At 44.1% G+C, this 17,500-nt stretch overlaps 1 protein-coding gene across 1 annotated transcript in view; it reads left to right on the top strand.

Moving 5' to 3' along the window:
* Positions 1-17,500, top strand: part of LOC143297869 (transient receptor potential cation channel subfamily A member 1 homolog) — a 59,492-nt gene that overhangs the window by 24,337 nt on the left and 17,655 nt on the right. Inside the window, exons 4-13 of the mRNA XM_076610397.1 lie at positions 669-781; positions 4,665-4,871; positions 5,835-6,056; positions 7,320-7,413; positions 8,712-8,907; positions 12,045-12,228; positions 12,632-12,739; positions 13,115-13,203; positions 14,396-14,542; positions 17,267-17,378. Coding sequence (XP_076466512.1) covers positions 669-781; positions 4,665-4,871; positions 5,835-6,056; positions 7,320-7,413; positions 8,712-8,907; positions 12,045-12,228; positions 12,632-12,739; positions 13,115-13,203; positions 14,396-14,542; positions 17,267-17,378 — 1,472 coding nt within the window. The remainder of the gene's footprint in view (positions 1-668; positions 782-4,664; positions 4,872-5,834; positions 6,057-7,319; positions 7,414-8,711; positions 8,908-12,044; positions 12,229-12,631; positions 12,740-13,114; positions 13,204-14,395; positions 14,543-17,266; positions 17,379-17,500) is intronic.

The following is a 17,500-nucleotide window of genomic DNA, read 5'->3' as shown; positions in this document are numbered from 1 at the left end:
CATCACCGTCACCATCATTACCACCAACACCATTATTATCTTCATCATCATTACCACCACCACCACCACCATCATCACCATTATCACCATCATCACCACCATCACCATGACCACCACCATCATCACCACCACCACCATCATCACCACCATCACCACCATCACCATGACCACCACCATCATCACCATCACCACCATCACCAAAACCATCATCTCCTTCACCACCATCACCATCACCACCTTCGCCACCATCACCATCACCAGCATTATCATGGTCATCACCATGTTGCCTGACTGTTGACTGTGTGCCCCCAGGCGTCATCACCGTCATCATCACCATGACCATCACCACCATCATCATCACCATGACCATCACCATCATCATGGTCATCACCACCATCATCACCATTACCACCACCACCATGACCATCACCACCATGACCATCACCATGGTCACCACCACCACCACCACCACCACCACCACCATGACCACCACGTTGACCTAATTGTGTACTGTGTGCCCCCACACGTCACCACCACTACCACCACCACCACCACGACCATCACCACCATCATCACCACCACCATTATTATCATCACCATGATCATCATCACCATGGTCACCACCACCACCATCACCACGTTGACCTAACTGTACACTGTGTCCCCAGACGTGAACCGGCGGGGTGAGGACGACGTGACGCCCCTGCACCACGCCGCCAGGTACCGGCGGGAGAAGAACAAGAAGAGGGACACCCCCTCAGAGACCAACGACGATGATGAGGTCCGTCTCGTCTTCTTCTTCTTCTTCTTCTTCTTCTTCTTCTTCTTCCCACAGCTTCCACCCACCTCCTCTGTCTTGTTGGCCAGTTTCTGTGTCTCAGCATCTGCTTGGCAGATGTGGTGTAGCGTATATGGATTTGTCCGAACGCACTGACGCCTCCTTGAGCTACTGATACTGATGCTACTGTGTCTCACCCTCTTGTTCTTGTTACTGTCTGTCTGTGTCTGTCTCTCTCTGAATCTGTCTCTCTCTCTCTCTCTCTCTCTCTGTGTGTGTGTGTGTGTGTGTGTGTGTGTGTGTGTGTGTGTGTGTTTCCCCACTCATCCTCTCAGACAAAATGAGTATATCTGTCTCTCCCCCTCTCCCTCCTCCCCTCCCCCCTCTCTTTCTCTGTATTCCCCCACTCTTCCTCTCAGATAAAATGGATATATGTAATTGTATATATTTGAATCTCTCTCTCTCTCACTCTCTCTCTCTACTATCGTTTGTATGTGTACTGATATGTATTCAATGTGTTGTTTTCTTGATTTTGGCGTTTGTTTTTGCTGCACTTTTTTTTGTCCTCGTCTCTATGACACGGCCCAGTGCATTAAATCATCCGAGTTCTGAGTTTCTCTCTCTCTCTCTCTCTCTCTCTCTCTCTCTCTTTCTCTCTCTTCACGACACTCATCTTCCGCCTTCCTCTCAAACGCCTCTTCTGTCTCGCTTTCTTTTTTCTGTCACACACACACACACACACACACACACACACACACACACACACACACACACACACACACACACAGATGCATGGAGTATTGAGGATAAAATGTGGAATGATGGCCTAGAGGTAACGCGTCCACTTAGGAAGCGAGAGAATCTGAGCGCGCTGGTTCCAATCACGGCTCAGCCGCCGATATTTTCTCCCCCTCCACTAGACCTTGAGTGGTGGTCTGGACGCTAGTCATTCGGATGAGACGATAAACCGAGGTCCAGTGTGCAACATGCACTTAGCGCACGTAAAAGAACCCACGGCAACAAAAAGGGTTGTTCCTGGCAAAATTCTATAGAAAAATCCACTTCGATAGGAAAAACAAATAAAACTGCACGCAGGAAAAAATACCAAAAAAATGGGTGGCGCCGTAGTGTAGCGACGCGCTCTCCCTGGGGAGAGCAGCCCGAATTTCACAGAGAAATCTGTTGTGATAAAAAGAAGTACAAATGCAAATACAAAGTCGACAAGTAGACCATGACATCCGTCTTGTATCAGTTCCACCCTGCGACTCCACTTCACCCCTCACCCCTCAACACCAGGCAAGAAGTACACGCTCAGCTGTTAAAGAAATCATTGATGGGAGCAGACAGATAGAGCCACTCCTTTCAACACCCAGAGATTGAGAGAGAGAGAGAGAGAGGAGCGGATTCAGACATCGTCCAACATAGCATGCAACTTCAATTTTGTTAATATCATTACTGATAACGGAACAACATGCAATTTCCATACCGTCGATATTATTAGTGTAAACCGAGCAACATGCAATATCCATTTTGTTATTATTATTATTATTATCATTGTTTCTGGCTGTCCCTAGAGTATGTGTGCATGAGATATTGACATGCTTTATCGTATTTCTTTCCCCTTTCTGGTGATGTCTGTTGGTGTTATGCATGTTGAATTGGAAAATGTTGAATATCTGTGTACTTCTGTTTTGTCTAGTTTTCTTTCTCTAGAAAAAAACAAACAAAAAAAAAACTTAGTTGCACACACACGTGCATGCCCCCCCCCCCCCCCCCCCCACGCCCCCCCCTCTACACACACACACGCACATACATATACGTACACACACACGCACACGCTCATGCACACACATACGCTCCCCCCCACCTCCACCCCCCGCCCGTCTTCCCACCCTCCCCCCTCCCCACACACACACTCATGGAACACGAAACACACGCACTCTCTCTCTTTCTCTCTCGCTCACACACACACACACACACACACACACATCCTCCCTCACCTCACACACACACACACCGGTTGTTACAGCGTGCCGGACTAAACAAACAATGATAAAGTACGACAGTATCCCTCACGAGCGGCACGGCTCAGTGCGGGTTTTAAATTAATAAAGCTGGAATGCAAACAGCTGGCTGTCCCGTCACACCGAACTCAGTCACTGTGTGTGGTGAAGCCGGTGTGGGATTGGGTGAAATGGGGCATGACCAGGGACAGGGTTGTTGAGCTTCGGACTTACCTACCTTGGCTTGGAGGGGGCGGGGGGGGGGGGGGGGGGGGGGGGGGGGGCCATGGGGGATGGGGGGCGGTGAGGAGCAGGCGATGAATTTAAACTGGAAAAAAAAAAACTTTTTTTTTTTTTTTTTTTCGTCCTGATCGTTATTTCGTTATGTGTGGGTGAGAGAGGGTTAGGGGTGGTGCTCAAGTGGGTTTTTTTTGTTGTTGTTGCAATTATATACATTTTTCCCCCCATTGTTTGTTAGCTTATGAATTTGTATGATTCTGTTTGCTTGTTGCTGGCGTTGCTTGTTGCCCCTGTTGTTAATGTTATGCTGAGATCATGATTGATATTAGCATTTAAATCTTATGTTTTAATTTTTACTCTTGTTCTTCTTCCCATTCTTCTTGTTCACTTTATCATCTTCATCTTTATTACCATTGTTATTATTATCATCATCATCATCATCATTATCATTTTTATTATTATTATCCTGTTTCTCGAACAAATCCAGTATGATAAATAGAATTGTGCAATCAACAACCATCTACCTAAAGATCTAGTCATCAGCATAAAAAAAGTTTTTTTTTGTTTTTGTTTTTTTTCTTAGATCAACGTTCCCATTGTCCCAGAAGATACATTTAAATGTTGATAATCATGCGTCACGATCGATATTTCATAGTTCATTATGGATTGACATTGTGCGTCATGGCCAACTTTTCCTTTGTTTATGTAGGCAGACATAAAGCGTTGTCATCAGTCACTGTCTGTTGGCAATGGGTCATCGGCGATTTTTTTTTTTTCCGATTCGTCGGGGCTTCATGTTTTGTCATTGATTTGTTGTTGTTGCTGTTGTTGATTGTGTTGTTAATGTTTTAGTTGTTTTGGCTGGGTTTTTTATTTTTGTTTTTTATAATAAAGTCATCATTGGTGGTGTCTGTCTGTTGACTGGGGCAATAATTATGTTTTTATTTACGATTGTTGGTTATTTTTGGATGGCCATAGTAAGAATTCGCCGGTATTTTGACCGTGTTTACGTAAGGATGGACTATTTGTAAGGTGGGGTGGCACATTGGCCGAATCGGTCAGGCTTTGGACTTCTGAGCCAGTGTTCACCAGTGATCAGGGTTCGATCCCCCTGTTTCGGGATGGTGTTGTGTCCCTGGGGAAAGGCATGGCACTTCACTCCCATTTGCCTCACTCCACTACCATGACTTCGGTCGGGTAAAAATAAAACGGCGGAAGAAGATGATTGGGTCACGACTGAGGGCCGAAAAAGGATACGGGACCATTGACCTTGAAGATAGAATTGATACGTCACACCCACCCACACACACACACACACACACACACAGAGTTGTTTCAAGTCATGAAAAATACGTGTCTCTTCAATGACTGACTGTTGCACGTCTTCCCAGATTTTTAGCGTTGATGACTTTTTAGCATGTGTCATCAATAATCTATTATTGGTCATAAGTGAATAGAAAACTATTTATTTTTTATTCTAAATTCGGGGTTAGGGTGGTGGTGGTGGTGGTGGTGGTAGAGAGAGGAGGGCAGCAAATGAATTCAGTTAACTCTAATCCTTGGCAAAGATGCGTGATACTCACCCACGTACGTCCAGACTGATGAATACTCACCTCCTTTTTCTCTTCTCCACGTGTGCACAGTGCGGGCTCAACGGGGTGCCCTTGCTGGAGATGTACGAGGCGGAGTTCGGGCAAAGCCATGAGAGCGTCATCACCTACCTGATCTCCAAGGGCGCCAAGGTGGACGCCGTGGATATCTACGGGCAGACCCCCCTGCATTTCGCCGCCATGCGGGGCAACGAGGTGGCCTGTAAGGACCTGCTCAGTCACCGTGACGCCAGCATTGAGGTGACGTAGAGTGGTGTGACGTAGAGTGGTGCGATGACGTAGAGATGTCTGATGACGTAGAGTGGTGTGATAGATGTCTTGTCCACTTTATGTGTCAGTTGCAAAGCGTTACTTTGTTTCATACTTTGTGGGTAGGGGTCTGTTCATTGAGTGCTTGTGTGTGTGTGTGTGTGTGTGTGTGTGCGTGAGTGTGTGCGCGGAGGGAGGTGGGAGGTTGTCACGCTTATAGTTCATTTCAGATTCATTTAGATTGAATGATTTTTCAGGCTTCCCTCGTTGTCATGTCTTTTTTTTTTTAATGTGAACATCTGTACTGAATCCAATGAACGTACACCACACTTACATCGCTTACACGTCTGTACTCACGTCACATGAACTTCATTAAATCTACGCCACTTACACATCTATGTTTACAACACTTGCATCTTGTCACTTTCACCACATTCCATTACTTACACGAATGTACCTAACAGCAACAACACTGACTACTATGATAATGATAATGATAACAACAACAACAACAATTATAATAGTAATGATGATGATGATAATAATAATATATCAATAATAATACATCAATAATGATGATAATGATCAATAATGATGATGATGATTGATGATGAAGATGATAATAATAATGATAATAATAATAATAATGCATCAATAATAATAATAATAATAATAAGAAGAAGAAGAAGAATAAAAGCAACAACAACAACAATTTAAAAAAAAGAAGATAATATTTACATAACCCTCACAAAGCGCATACACTTACGCAACATGATGAACTTACAACAGCAGGCTTACATCACACTCCTTACACACATGATGATCAATCAAGATTGGTTGGTTAGAACTATCGATTGATGATCACTTCTGACGCCCTACCCCCCCTCCCCCCCAAACCCCTGCCCCCCCCCCCTTCCTCAAAAACACCCCCCCCACCCCCAACCACCACCACAGGCCCAGGACAAGCAAGGCATCAGCCCCCTGCACATGGCCGCCCTGCACAACCAGGTGGAGGTGGCCCTGACGCTCATCCAGGCGGGGGCCAACCTGAGGTGCACGGACAACGAGCTGTCCACGCCCCTGCACCATGCCTGCGCCGAAGGGGACATGCAGCTCGTCCAGGCTCTCTTCGACGCCGGCGCCAAGAGTGCAGAGGCCTGGGTCATGATCTCCAACGTGAGGAAAACAACATGGGGAAAAAAGAAGAAGTAGAAGAAAAAAGGAGCTGTTGCAAACAATGTACTTGTTATTTTACCTGTATGCTAGCTGAATCGGTAGCATTATAAGCAGCATTGACTTGAAGTTGTATCACACAGAGAAATTTGTTGTGACAAAAAGACAATACACTCTTTAACTGTTTGTTAATCATATTGTTCTACCTTATGAATGGAGAGAGTTATCACTCTTTTATTGTTTGTTAATCATATTGGTTTACCTTATGAATGGAGAGAGTTATCACTCTTTAACTGTTTGTTAATCATATTGGTTTACCTTATATATGGAGAGAGTTATCACTCTTTTACTGTTTGTTAATCATATTGGTTTACCTTATGAATGGAGAGAGTTATCACTCTTTTACTGTTTGTTAATCATATTTTTCTACCTTGTGAATGGAGAGAGTTATCACTCTTTTACTGTTTGTTAATCATATTGTTCTACCTTGTGAATGGAGAGAGTTATCACTCTTTTACTGTTTGTTAATCATATTGTTCTCCTGTCCCTGATTGTTTATTCTTTGTTTCAAACAACATTTAATTGAAAAAAAAAACCAACCCAAAAAGCAAAAAACAAAAAAAACAAAAACAAAACAAAACAAACAAAAAAACAACAACAACAAAAAAACCGGTGACACAAAATCAAATAGTATAAAACAGAATAAAATATTGACTATGAAATCATGTAAAACAAAAATGAAATGAAACAAGATGAAATAAGATATATTCTATGCAAAATAAATTGTTTCACACAATGTTTTGAGCACATACTTTATTAACATAGAATGTAGAGAGAATAAGAAGAAATAGAAGAAAAGATACAAAATGAAATGAAAAAAGAGAAGAAAATAACATGAAATACGTTAAAGAAAAAAAAATGACATAAGGTTAACATAAGAATGAAAAGTAAAATCTTTGAAATAAAAGATGACAGAATGAAAATGATATGAAAACAACGTAAAAGATAAAATACGATAAACGTAAAAGTAGAATAGCTATAAATATAAAATAAGATACATTTAGAAATTGAAAAAAAACCAACAACAAAAAACAAAATACGGTAAGATGAAAATTGAACTAAACTAAACACACACACACACACACACAAACCCGCAGCAAAGCACACACATAAATCTGTCGTGACAAAAAAGTAATACAGTATACTGGAACATGTAAAACACTGCCCCCCCCCCCCTTCCCCACCCCCCACCCCTTCACCCCCCAGATGGTGACTGACCAGGACGTGGAGGGGAGCACGTGCCTGCACCGTGCCATAGACAACGGGCACTACGAGGTGACCAAGATGTGCCTGGAGAAACGTGAGTAACTCTGGTCATCGTTGTGGTACACTGCCGTCATCGACGTAATTATCATCATCACTGGAAGCCTCCGCCAGTGGCGGTTGTGGTGTGACGGTGGTGGCGTAGTGGATGAAATAGGTGTTGCTGTCGTTACTGGTGGTGGTGGTGGTGGTGGTCTTCATTCTCTTCATCTTTCTGATTCTTCTTGTCTTCCTCTTGATCCTGTTTCTGCTGCTGCTGTTGCTAACACACACCCCACCCACCCTCTGCCACTTCAACATCCACTTTTCCTCTCCTTTTTCCATCCTCTTCCTAGATCTCCTCCATCCTCTTCCTCCTCTTGCCCAACTTCCTTCTCCTGTGATACTGCTGCTACTTCTGCTGCTAACACCTCTTCCTCTTCTTCTTCCTCCTTCTCTTCCTCCTCCTCTTCTTCTTCCTCCTCCTCCTCCATCCTCTTCCTCCTCTTGCTCAACTTCCTCCTCCTGCGATACTGCTGCTACTTCTGCTGCTAACATCTCTTCCTCTTCCTCCTCCTCTTCTTCTTCTTCCTCTTCTTCATCATCCTCTTCCTCCTCTTTTTCCTCCTCCTCCTCCATCCTCTTCCTCCTCTTGCTCAACTTCCACCTCCTGTGATACTGCTGCTACTTCTGCTGCTAAAACCTCTTCTTCTTCCTCCTCTTCTTCTTCTTCCTCTTCTTCTTCTTCCTCTTCCCCCTATTCAACTTCTTCCTCCTGGTACTACTGCTACTTCTGCTGCAAACACTTCTTCCTTCACTTCTACTTCTTCCTCCTCTTTTCTCCTGCTGCTCTTACCACTGGTGCTTCTACTGCTCCCCCCTCCATTCCCCTTTTACTGTCATGTTTGCTATCACTACAATTACTTCTGTAACTGCTCCTCCTCTTCCTCCCCCCCCGACTCCCCCTTGAACTACCACTGTTAAACCACCCCATGCCCATAGCCTCTCAACAACAAAAAAACCCACACTGCCAAAACCACAAAGAAGCGGATGGGGGTGGGGGTGGGGGGGGGCGTGGGGGGGTAAATAAACAGAACAGTCATACACGTAAAATGTTACATGTCTGTCTGAGTGTGTATGACTGTGCGTGCCTGAAGTCTGATTGAATGACACAGGCAACGAATGATGAGCGCCCGATGGCAGCCGTCTGTGCGTCCCTACCCAAGTAGGCAGCCTGTTGTGCAAATGACCCTGTGTTTGCACAGCGCTTAGAGCCTGGTCTCCGACCGAGGATAGGCGCTATATAAGAATCCCAATCAAATTTATGTCAAATCGAAACAAACCACCTGTGCACAGGTGCTGAGGTGAACCGTCCCCGGAAGCACTACACGTACCCCCTCCACCTGGCGGCGCTGTCCGGAGACGTGAGGATCGCCCAGCTGCTGATGGACCACTCGGCCCGCATCGACGTGGTCAACGATGAGCAGGCCACCGCCCTGCACAAGGCCGCCTCCCTCAACCACGTGGACATGGTTCAGTTCTTGGTGGACAGGTCGGTGGGCGACTGAGGGTGAGACTGAGAGTGAGAGTGAGACAGACAGTGAGAGTGAGGGTGAGACTGAGAGTGAGAGTGAGGGTGAGACTGAGACAGAGAGTGAGAGTGAGGGTGAGAGTGAGAGTGAGAGTGAGGGTGAGGGTGAGACTGAGAGTGAGAGTGAGGGTGAGAGTGAGGGTGAGACTGAGACAGAGAGTGAGAGTGAGGGTGAGACAGAGAGTGAGACAGAGAGTGAGAGTGAGACTGAGACAGACAGTGAGATTGAGAGTGAGGGTGAGACAGAGAGTGAGACAGAGAGTGAGAGTGAGACTGAGACAGACAGTGAGAGTGAGGGTGAGACTGAGACAGAGAGTGAGAGTGAGGGTGAGACTGAGACAGAGACTGAGACAGAGAGTGAGAGTGAGACAGAGAGTGAGACTGAGACAGAGAGTGAGGGTGAGGGTGAGACTGAGACTGAGAGTGAGAGTGAGACTGAGACAGAGTGAGGGTGAGGGTGAGACTGAGACTGAGAGTGAGAGTGAGGGTGAGGGTGAGACTGAGACAGAGTGAGGGTGAGACAGAGAGTGAGAGTGAGAGTGAGAGTGAGAGTGAGACTGAGACAGAGAGTGAGAGTGAGGGTGAGACAGAGAGTGAGAGTGAGGGTGAGACAGAGAGTGAGAGTGAGAGTGAGAGTGAGACAGAGAGTGAGAGTGAGGGTGAGACAGAGAGTGAGAGTGAGGGTGAGACAGAGAGTGAGACTGAGACAGAGAGTGAGAGTGAGACTGAGACAGAGAGTGAGAGTGAGACTGAGACAGAGAGTGAGAGTGAGGGTGAGACAGAGAGTGAGAGTGAGGGTGAGACAGAGAGTGAGAGTGAGGGTGAGACTGAGATTGAGACTGAGACAGAGATTGAGAGTGAGGGTGAGACAGAGAGTGAGAGTGAGGGTGAGACAGAGAGTGAGACTGAGTGAGAACAAGGGTGGGAGTGAGACAGAGAGTGAGAGTGAGACATGACAGTGAGAGTGAGAGTGAGACTGAGTGTGAGACTGAGACTGACAGTGAGAGTGAGAGTGAGACTGAGGGTGAGACTGAGACTGACAGTGAGAGTGAGAGTGAGACTGAGACTGAGGGTGAGACTGAGACTGACAGTGAGAGTGAGAGTGAGACTGAGACTGAGAGTGCGAGTGAAACATGACAGTGAGACTTAGGGTGAGAGTGAGACAGAGAGTGAGAGTGATAGTTACACTGAGACTGAAAGTGAGAGTGAGAGTGAGACTAAGTGAGAGTGAGACTGAGACTAAAAGTGAGACTAAGAGTGAGACTGAGAGTGAAACTGAGAGTGATGCTGAGAGTGAGACTGCGAGTGTCGGTTTAGGGGTACAGTCTGTTTCCTTTTCAATGAGATGATGATTTAATCGCGGGGTTTATTCACTGGTTTGTTTGTTTGTTAGAGGACCCATGCGCAGCATGGAAATCCATCCACGGAAACAAAAGGGCTATCCTTGGCAAAGCTATGAAGAGAAACCCACTTTCGTCATTTTTGTTTTTTTGTTTTATAATGAGTCGATGATTTTAATTGCTTTGGTAATTTACTTGTTTGTTTGTTTGAGGTCCCGTGTCTAGCATGTAAATATAGCTCACGGCAACAAAATGGTTCATTATCCTTGGCAAGCTATGAAGAGAAACCCACTTTGAAAGAAAAAAACTAGTACAATTTGCTGACCGAAAAAAATAGCTGAGTAGGAAAGGTGAGGATTAGGAGGTTGGGAGACTGGTTATAGTGACATATACGTTTTCCTTGTGTTTTTATCTTTTCCTCCGTCGTTTGCTAGTGGCTTCTTTCACTTATAGTAATATAATATTGATAATAATAATGATGATAATACTACTAATAATGATAATGTACATTTATATAGCGCCCTTTCTCTCTAAGAGCTCAGGGCGCTTTACATGAAAGAAAAATCTTACAAGTTACATAAAACATTCATGACCACTCTCTAAAAAAACCCGCTCCCTCCTATCCCCCCACTAGCACTCTCCCTTTTCTACATACATCCAACGTGAGCTGACATGGGTGATGTTGGAGAACAAGGAAGCTGAAAGTACTTATAGACAGGTTTTAAACAGATGAATTTTTAGTGATGAGCGAAAAGCAGAAATAGAATCAGATGCACGGATATGATGAGGAAGGTTGATCCAGATGTGAGGAGCAGCAAAGAAGAAAGAACGCTAAGACCCTATTTTGTGCGAGGACTTGGTGGAAAAAAAGTACTTTGCTTATTACTCTCTTTGATACTATGTCTTGTCTTGTCTAATATGTGATCTCTCTTTAGGGCGATGGCTGGATGCAATTAAAAAAGAACGTGTACATTGCTTAACTATTACCCTCGTTTATAAAGAACTTGTACAGGTTTATCCTTCATTTTGTTTCACTTGATTTACATCCTAGTTTAGTTTTGTTGAAATTAATGTATGGTCACTTTCAAACGTCTATTTACGATGGCGTCCGTCACATACTTAGTACCTACATGTATCAGGACAGGACTTTGTATGAGATTTTCTCGTTGTTTTCTCCTGTTCATCTATAACTGTGTTGTATTATGACATGTTCCAAACAAAATACTGTTCAAACCAGCTTGTCTTTTCTTGTCTTGTCTTGTCTCGTCTCAAGTCGTCTCGCCTTTTCTTGTCTTTCTTCGTCTTGTCTTGTATCCCATTAAACGGACTCAGTAGCCGAGTGATTAAAGCGTTGGACTTTCAATCTGAGGGTTCCGGGTTCGAATCTCGGTAACGGCGCCTGGTGGGTAAAGGGTGCAGATTTTTCGGATCTCCCAGGTCAACATAGTTATGTGCAGACCTGCTTGTGCCTCAACCCCCTTCGTATGTATACGCAATCAGAAGATGAAATACGCACGTTAAAGATCCCGTAATCCATGTCAGCGTTCGGTGAGTTTCCTTAACAAGAACACACCCAGCATGCACACCTCCGAAAACGGAGTATGGGTGCCTACATGCCGGGGGGTAAAAACGGTAATACACTTAAAAGCCCACTCGTGTACATACGAGTGAACGTGGGAGTTGCAGCCCACGAACGAAAAAGAAGAAGAAGGAAGTAATCCATTACTTGGTGACACATTGTCCATGCCGTGGTTCCAGAGGGGCCCGTATCAACCGGCGGGACAAGGACAACTACACGCCTCTCCTGCTGGCAGCCACCTACGGTCACGTGGACACCGTGCAGCTCCTCCTCCACAAGGGGGCCGACTGCAGTGCCGTGGACAAGTACGACAAGACAGCTATCTACCTGGCTGCCGAGGAGAACAAACTGGCGGTCCTGGAGGTGAGTGAGCGTGGTGGTTTGGGGGTTAATGCTTTGTACCCAGCGTCTGTGAGACCAGATTTGCTACCCTTAGACCGAGGGCAGATATGTCTGTACTGTGTAATTGCCTTCTTGTCTGTAAGCTCTGTCTTACCTTAGTGAGGTGACAGACCTTCACTGACTTCAGCACTCGTCTGCAACAGTCAAGGGGTTAAAAGTTTCATATGTGTAAATTGAATACAAGATAAAGAATACTCTGTTGTCTCTAAAAGACCACCACTCAATGTCTAGTGGAGGGGGAGAAAATACTGGCGACTGTGCCGCGTGATTCGAACCAGTGCGCTCAGATACTCCCGCTTCCTAGGTGGACGCGTTACCTCTAGGCTATTACTGCAATGCGATACCTGCTTTCCTTCTGTCCCAGAAACTGCTGTCCTACCCCCAAGTGAAGCGACTGATCAACGTCAGTGACCAGTACGACGCCACGCCCCTTCACGTGGCCTGTCAGAACGGCTACCTGGACATTGTCAGGGTATGGGGGGTGGAACAAGGGTGACTGAGAACATCATCGTGAGAGAGAGAGAGAGAGAGAGAGAGAGAGAGAGAGAGACTGTGTGTGTGTGTGTGTGTGTGTGTGTGTGTGTGTGTGTGTGTGTGTGTGTGTGTGTGTGTGTACGCTCACGCTCACGCTCTTGCGATTGTATTCTAGGTTTCTCGGCCTTGTAAATTATTCTATTCGCAGGCTTGCATTTAGGTATATATATTTTTTATTGAAAAAAAAGCGTGAAAAGAGATATCTTATTGATCTCTTAACCTCAGGCCTTAGGCTAAGATAATATCTTATTGGTGATGATGATGATGACGATCATGATGATGATAGTGGTGGTGGTGGTTTGGCACTGTACAGGTGCTGATCCGCCATGAAGCCAACATCGCCTGCAAGAACGAAGAGGAGCAGACACCTATCCACCTGGCTGCCAAATATGGGCGCACCAGGTGAGTCCTGACAGCAAACACAGGTAGGCCCACAACCTGTTCATCGACCTGCAGTGGTGAGTTTAACTCTCTCCATACGAACGGCGAAAGAGACGACGTTAACAGCGTTTCACCCCAATTACCACCATCAAAATATTACAAGCGGAAGGCTCTTACACTGAAGGGGTGAACGTTGACAAAGAATACCACAATTCTGACGACGAAAGCTAAAGGTTGGGTCATTGAGACACCCACTGGACATCCGAGGGGTCTGTGTAGAGGAGAAGAGAGGACTGGCCGTAATGAGTGAGTTAACGAACTATTGGCGCCTGCCCTCAAGGACAAGGTGTTCATGGCTGTGGTCTTTTCCGTGAAAGGTGCTGTAGTCGAGGCGTTGGTCCTGTTCTTCGCCATTTTTTCTGCCGTTGTAAGCCTACCTGTCAAATGAAAGATGTATGAACGGACTTGGAACTGTTAGTTTCCATCGTAAATTCCAATTCTTAAGCCCAAAACATGCGGTTTGGTTTTTTTCTTCTTCTTCTCGTATTCTTGTAATTGGTGTTTTGCAACTTTTTTTTGTTTTAATGAAAGTTAATGTTTTCATAACTTGTTCATGTACTCCATGGAAAAAGATGTTCGAAAAAAAACACCCAAACTTTTCTTGTCATGTCTCGTCTCGTCTCGTCTTGTCTTGTCTTGGAACGTCCCTTTTTGAGGACGCTTCTAGAAGGAAGGAATTCTACTCAATTGTCTCGTCACACTGCTGACTGTACAAGGTCGGATTGAAGTATCAGTTTTCACATTTGAATATCAGCATTACAAAAGTAAATATATGCGTGCATGCTCGTGTGTGTGTGTGTGTGTGTGTGTGTGTGTGTGTGTGTGTGTGTGTGCTCACGCGCGCGCGCGCGCGTGTCTGTCATGTCCAATTTTAGCATCCTGAATTACTGCACCTATTTTACCGATAATTTTTATGCATGTATAAAACGACACTACCAACAGTAGATGTTATAACCCATTTTAGGTGGATTTCGACTTATTTTGTACATTAGTTCACTCAATTTCGACGCGGATTCAGTCACTACTAAACTATACGTTCCGCTACCTTGCTGTTTCCGTTGTTCGTCCCACGAACCATGGAAACGTAACCAACAGGTGCAATCATTTAGGATGCTAAAATTGGACATTGCCTGTGACGTGTCCATGACCTCAGCATCGTGCGGGAGATCGTGGGCCGGGACAAGTCGACGCTGAACGACGAGGACGAGGACTCCAACACGGCGCTGCACCTGGCGGCAGAGTTCGGACACACCAGGGTGGCGGAGATCCTGCTGGAGCTTGGGGCAGACGTGTCCGCCAGGTCAGTACATGGACAGAATAGGATAGAATAGGATAGCATAGAATAGAATAGAACAGAACAGAACAGATCACAATAGAATAGAATGAACAGCACTACATAACAGAGTGCCGACGTGTCGGCCTAGTCAGTGCATGGACAGAATAGAATAGAATAGGATAGCATAGAATAGAAAAGAACAGAACAGATCACAATAGAATAGAATGAACAGCACTACATAACAGAGTGCCGACGTGTCGGCCTAGTCAGTGCATGTACAGAATAGGATAGCATAGAATAGAATAGAACAGAACAGATCACAATAGAATAGAACAGAACAAAACAGCATTACATAACAGAGTACCGACGTGTCGGCCCAGTCAGTGCATGGACAGAATAGAATAGAATAGGATAGCACAGAATAGAACATAACAGATCAGAATAGAATAGAACAAAACAGCATTACATAACAGTGCCGACGTGTCGGCCCAGTCAGTGCATGGACAGAATAGGATAGCATAGAATAGTATATAACAGAACAGAACAGATCAGAATAGAATAGAACAGAACAGCATTACATAACAGAGTGCCGACGTGTCCGCCCGGTCAGTAGATGAACAGAATAGAACAGAATAAAATAGAATACAACAGAATAGAACAGAACAAAACAGCATTACAGAACAAAATGCCCACGTGTCCGCCCTTTCAGTGCATAGACAGAATAGTATAGAATAGGATAGAATAGGATAGCATAGAACAGAACTGAACAGAATAGACTAGACTAGAATAAAACACAATAGAATAGATTAGAACTGAACGAACAGAACAGAATAGAATAGAATAGAATGGAAGAGAACAGAATAAAACAGAAATAATAGAATAGAAAAAAACAGCATTACATAACAAAGTGCTGACGTGTCCGCCCGGTCAGTGAATGAATAAAATAGAACAGAACAGAATACAACATAATATAACAAAATAGAACAGACTAGAATATAGTAGAACAGAACAGAATAGAATATAACAGAATAAAATAGAACGGAACAAAACAGCATTACAGAACTGTGTAGAGTGGAGTAGAGTGATGGAGTGGAGTAGCCTAAAGTAGAACAGAACCGAACAGAACAGAAAGTGATTCGATATAATACTGTACAGTATAATAGAGTAGGGTAGAATGCAATAAACTTTGATAGGGCAATATCGGATAGAATATGGTAGCACAATAGAACCAAACCGAACAGAATAGAAGGTGATTGAATAGAATATTATAGAGTGTGATAGAGTAGGGAAGAATGCAACGATCTTAATAGGATGATATCGGATAGAATATGATAGCACAATAGAACCGAACAGATTAGAATGGGATCAAATATATTGTAGTGTAGAGTTTGATAGAGTAGGGTAGAATACAATAAACTTTAATTGGGCAATATCGGATAGAATATGATAGCACAATAGAACCGAACCGAACCGAACCGAATAAATCTAGAACGTGATCAGAGAGAATACTGTAGAGTATAACAGAGTAGGGGTTAATACAACTATTCTAATAGAGTAATATCGGATAGAATATGATAGTACGCACAGATTATTGTACAGTAGAGGAGACTAGAACGGGAAAAGAAAATCAAAATATTATTATAGTGCAGTGGAGGAGAGTAGAATAGCCTAGAGTAGAACATTTGAAAACAGAATAGAATGAAACTGAACGGAGTATGATATATAGTGAAATAGCATAGAGGAAATTACGATATAATATTGTAAAATGGAAAAGAGCAGATTGTGGTTGGATGTGTGAGAATATTACCGATCAGAGCACAACAGAACAGAAAAGAATACAAAGTAACAGAATAGAACAGACCAGAAAATTATGGAAAGAAATAGCATAGACCAGAACAAAGGATAGAATATGATAGAATAGCGTAGATTAGAGTGAAATGGAGTAGAGTGGAACAGAACAGAGCAGAAAGAAATAGAACAGAACAGATGAGGCTAGAATATGATAGACCAGAACAGAATTCTGAAAAGAAGAGTGGAGTAGAATGAGAACGAAAATCAATATTGAAAAGCGGAATAGAGCAGAGTAGAATAAAACACCATATCACAACAAAGAGTGAAGAATGATAGAACAGAATTAAGTAGGACAGAATGAAAAAAATATCACAGAACAGAACAGAATCTATCACAATATGATAAAGTAGAACATAACATATCCTGATATCATAAAGTAGAATAGAGCAGAGTAGAATAGAACAGAACATAATAGGACAGGATAAAACAGAATATGTGAGAAAATACTCAAAACAGAATACAGCATAGCTCAGTTGTGTATGACGTGACCATACTAGACGAGAACAGAATAGAATAAAATAGAATGAATTAGAATAATACATTTTTGTCATGAGACCCGAGGAATGTTATTGGGTTCGTTGGCAGGTTGACTGACTGGATGACAGACTGACTGATTAATTGATTTTTTGCTGTTGATTGATTGATTGACTTGCTGGTTGATTCATAGTCCAGTTGTATCATAATATGTGCATGCGTGCACACATACAAGCAACTTTGCTTTTTGCCTGCTCGCGGTTAGGGTTAGTGTATGTATGTATGTATATGATTATATATGTATGTATGGATGTGTGTGCGTGCGTGTGTGGAAGGGAGTGTGTGTGTGTGTGTGTGTGTGCGTGCGCGTGTGTGTGTGTGTGTGTGTGTGTGTGTGTGTGTGTGTGTGTGTGTGTGTGCCAGGAACTACAACCAGTGGACCCCCCTGGACCTGGCGGCTTCCAAGGGCTGGACCAAGACGTGCAGTGTGCTCCTCAACAACGATGCGCACGTGGACCCCACCGATAAAAACAAGGTAGCTGGGTTGTTGTTTTTTGTGTGTGTGTTTTTTTGTTTTCCTTAAGTGTTGAATGGTTCTTGGTGGTGGTGTTGTTGCTCTGTTCTGTTGTGCTGTTGTTGTTGTTGTTGGCGGTGTGG

This window comes from Babylonia areolata, chromosome 23, assembly GCF_041734735.1.
Source record: "Babylonia areolata isolate BAREFJ2019XMU chromosome 23, ASM4173473v1, whole genome shotgun sequence".
NCBI lineage: Eukaryota > Metazoa > Mollusca > Gastropoda > Neogastropoda > Buccinidae > Babylonia > Babylonia areolata.
The sequence above is the reverse complement of the archived record's forward strand: the minus strand, read 5'-3'. Positions and strand labels throughout refer to the sequence as shown.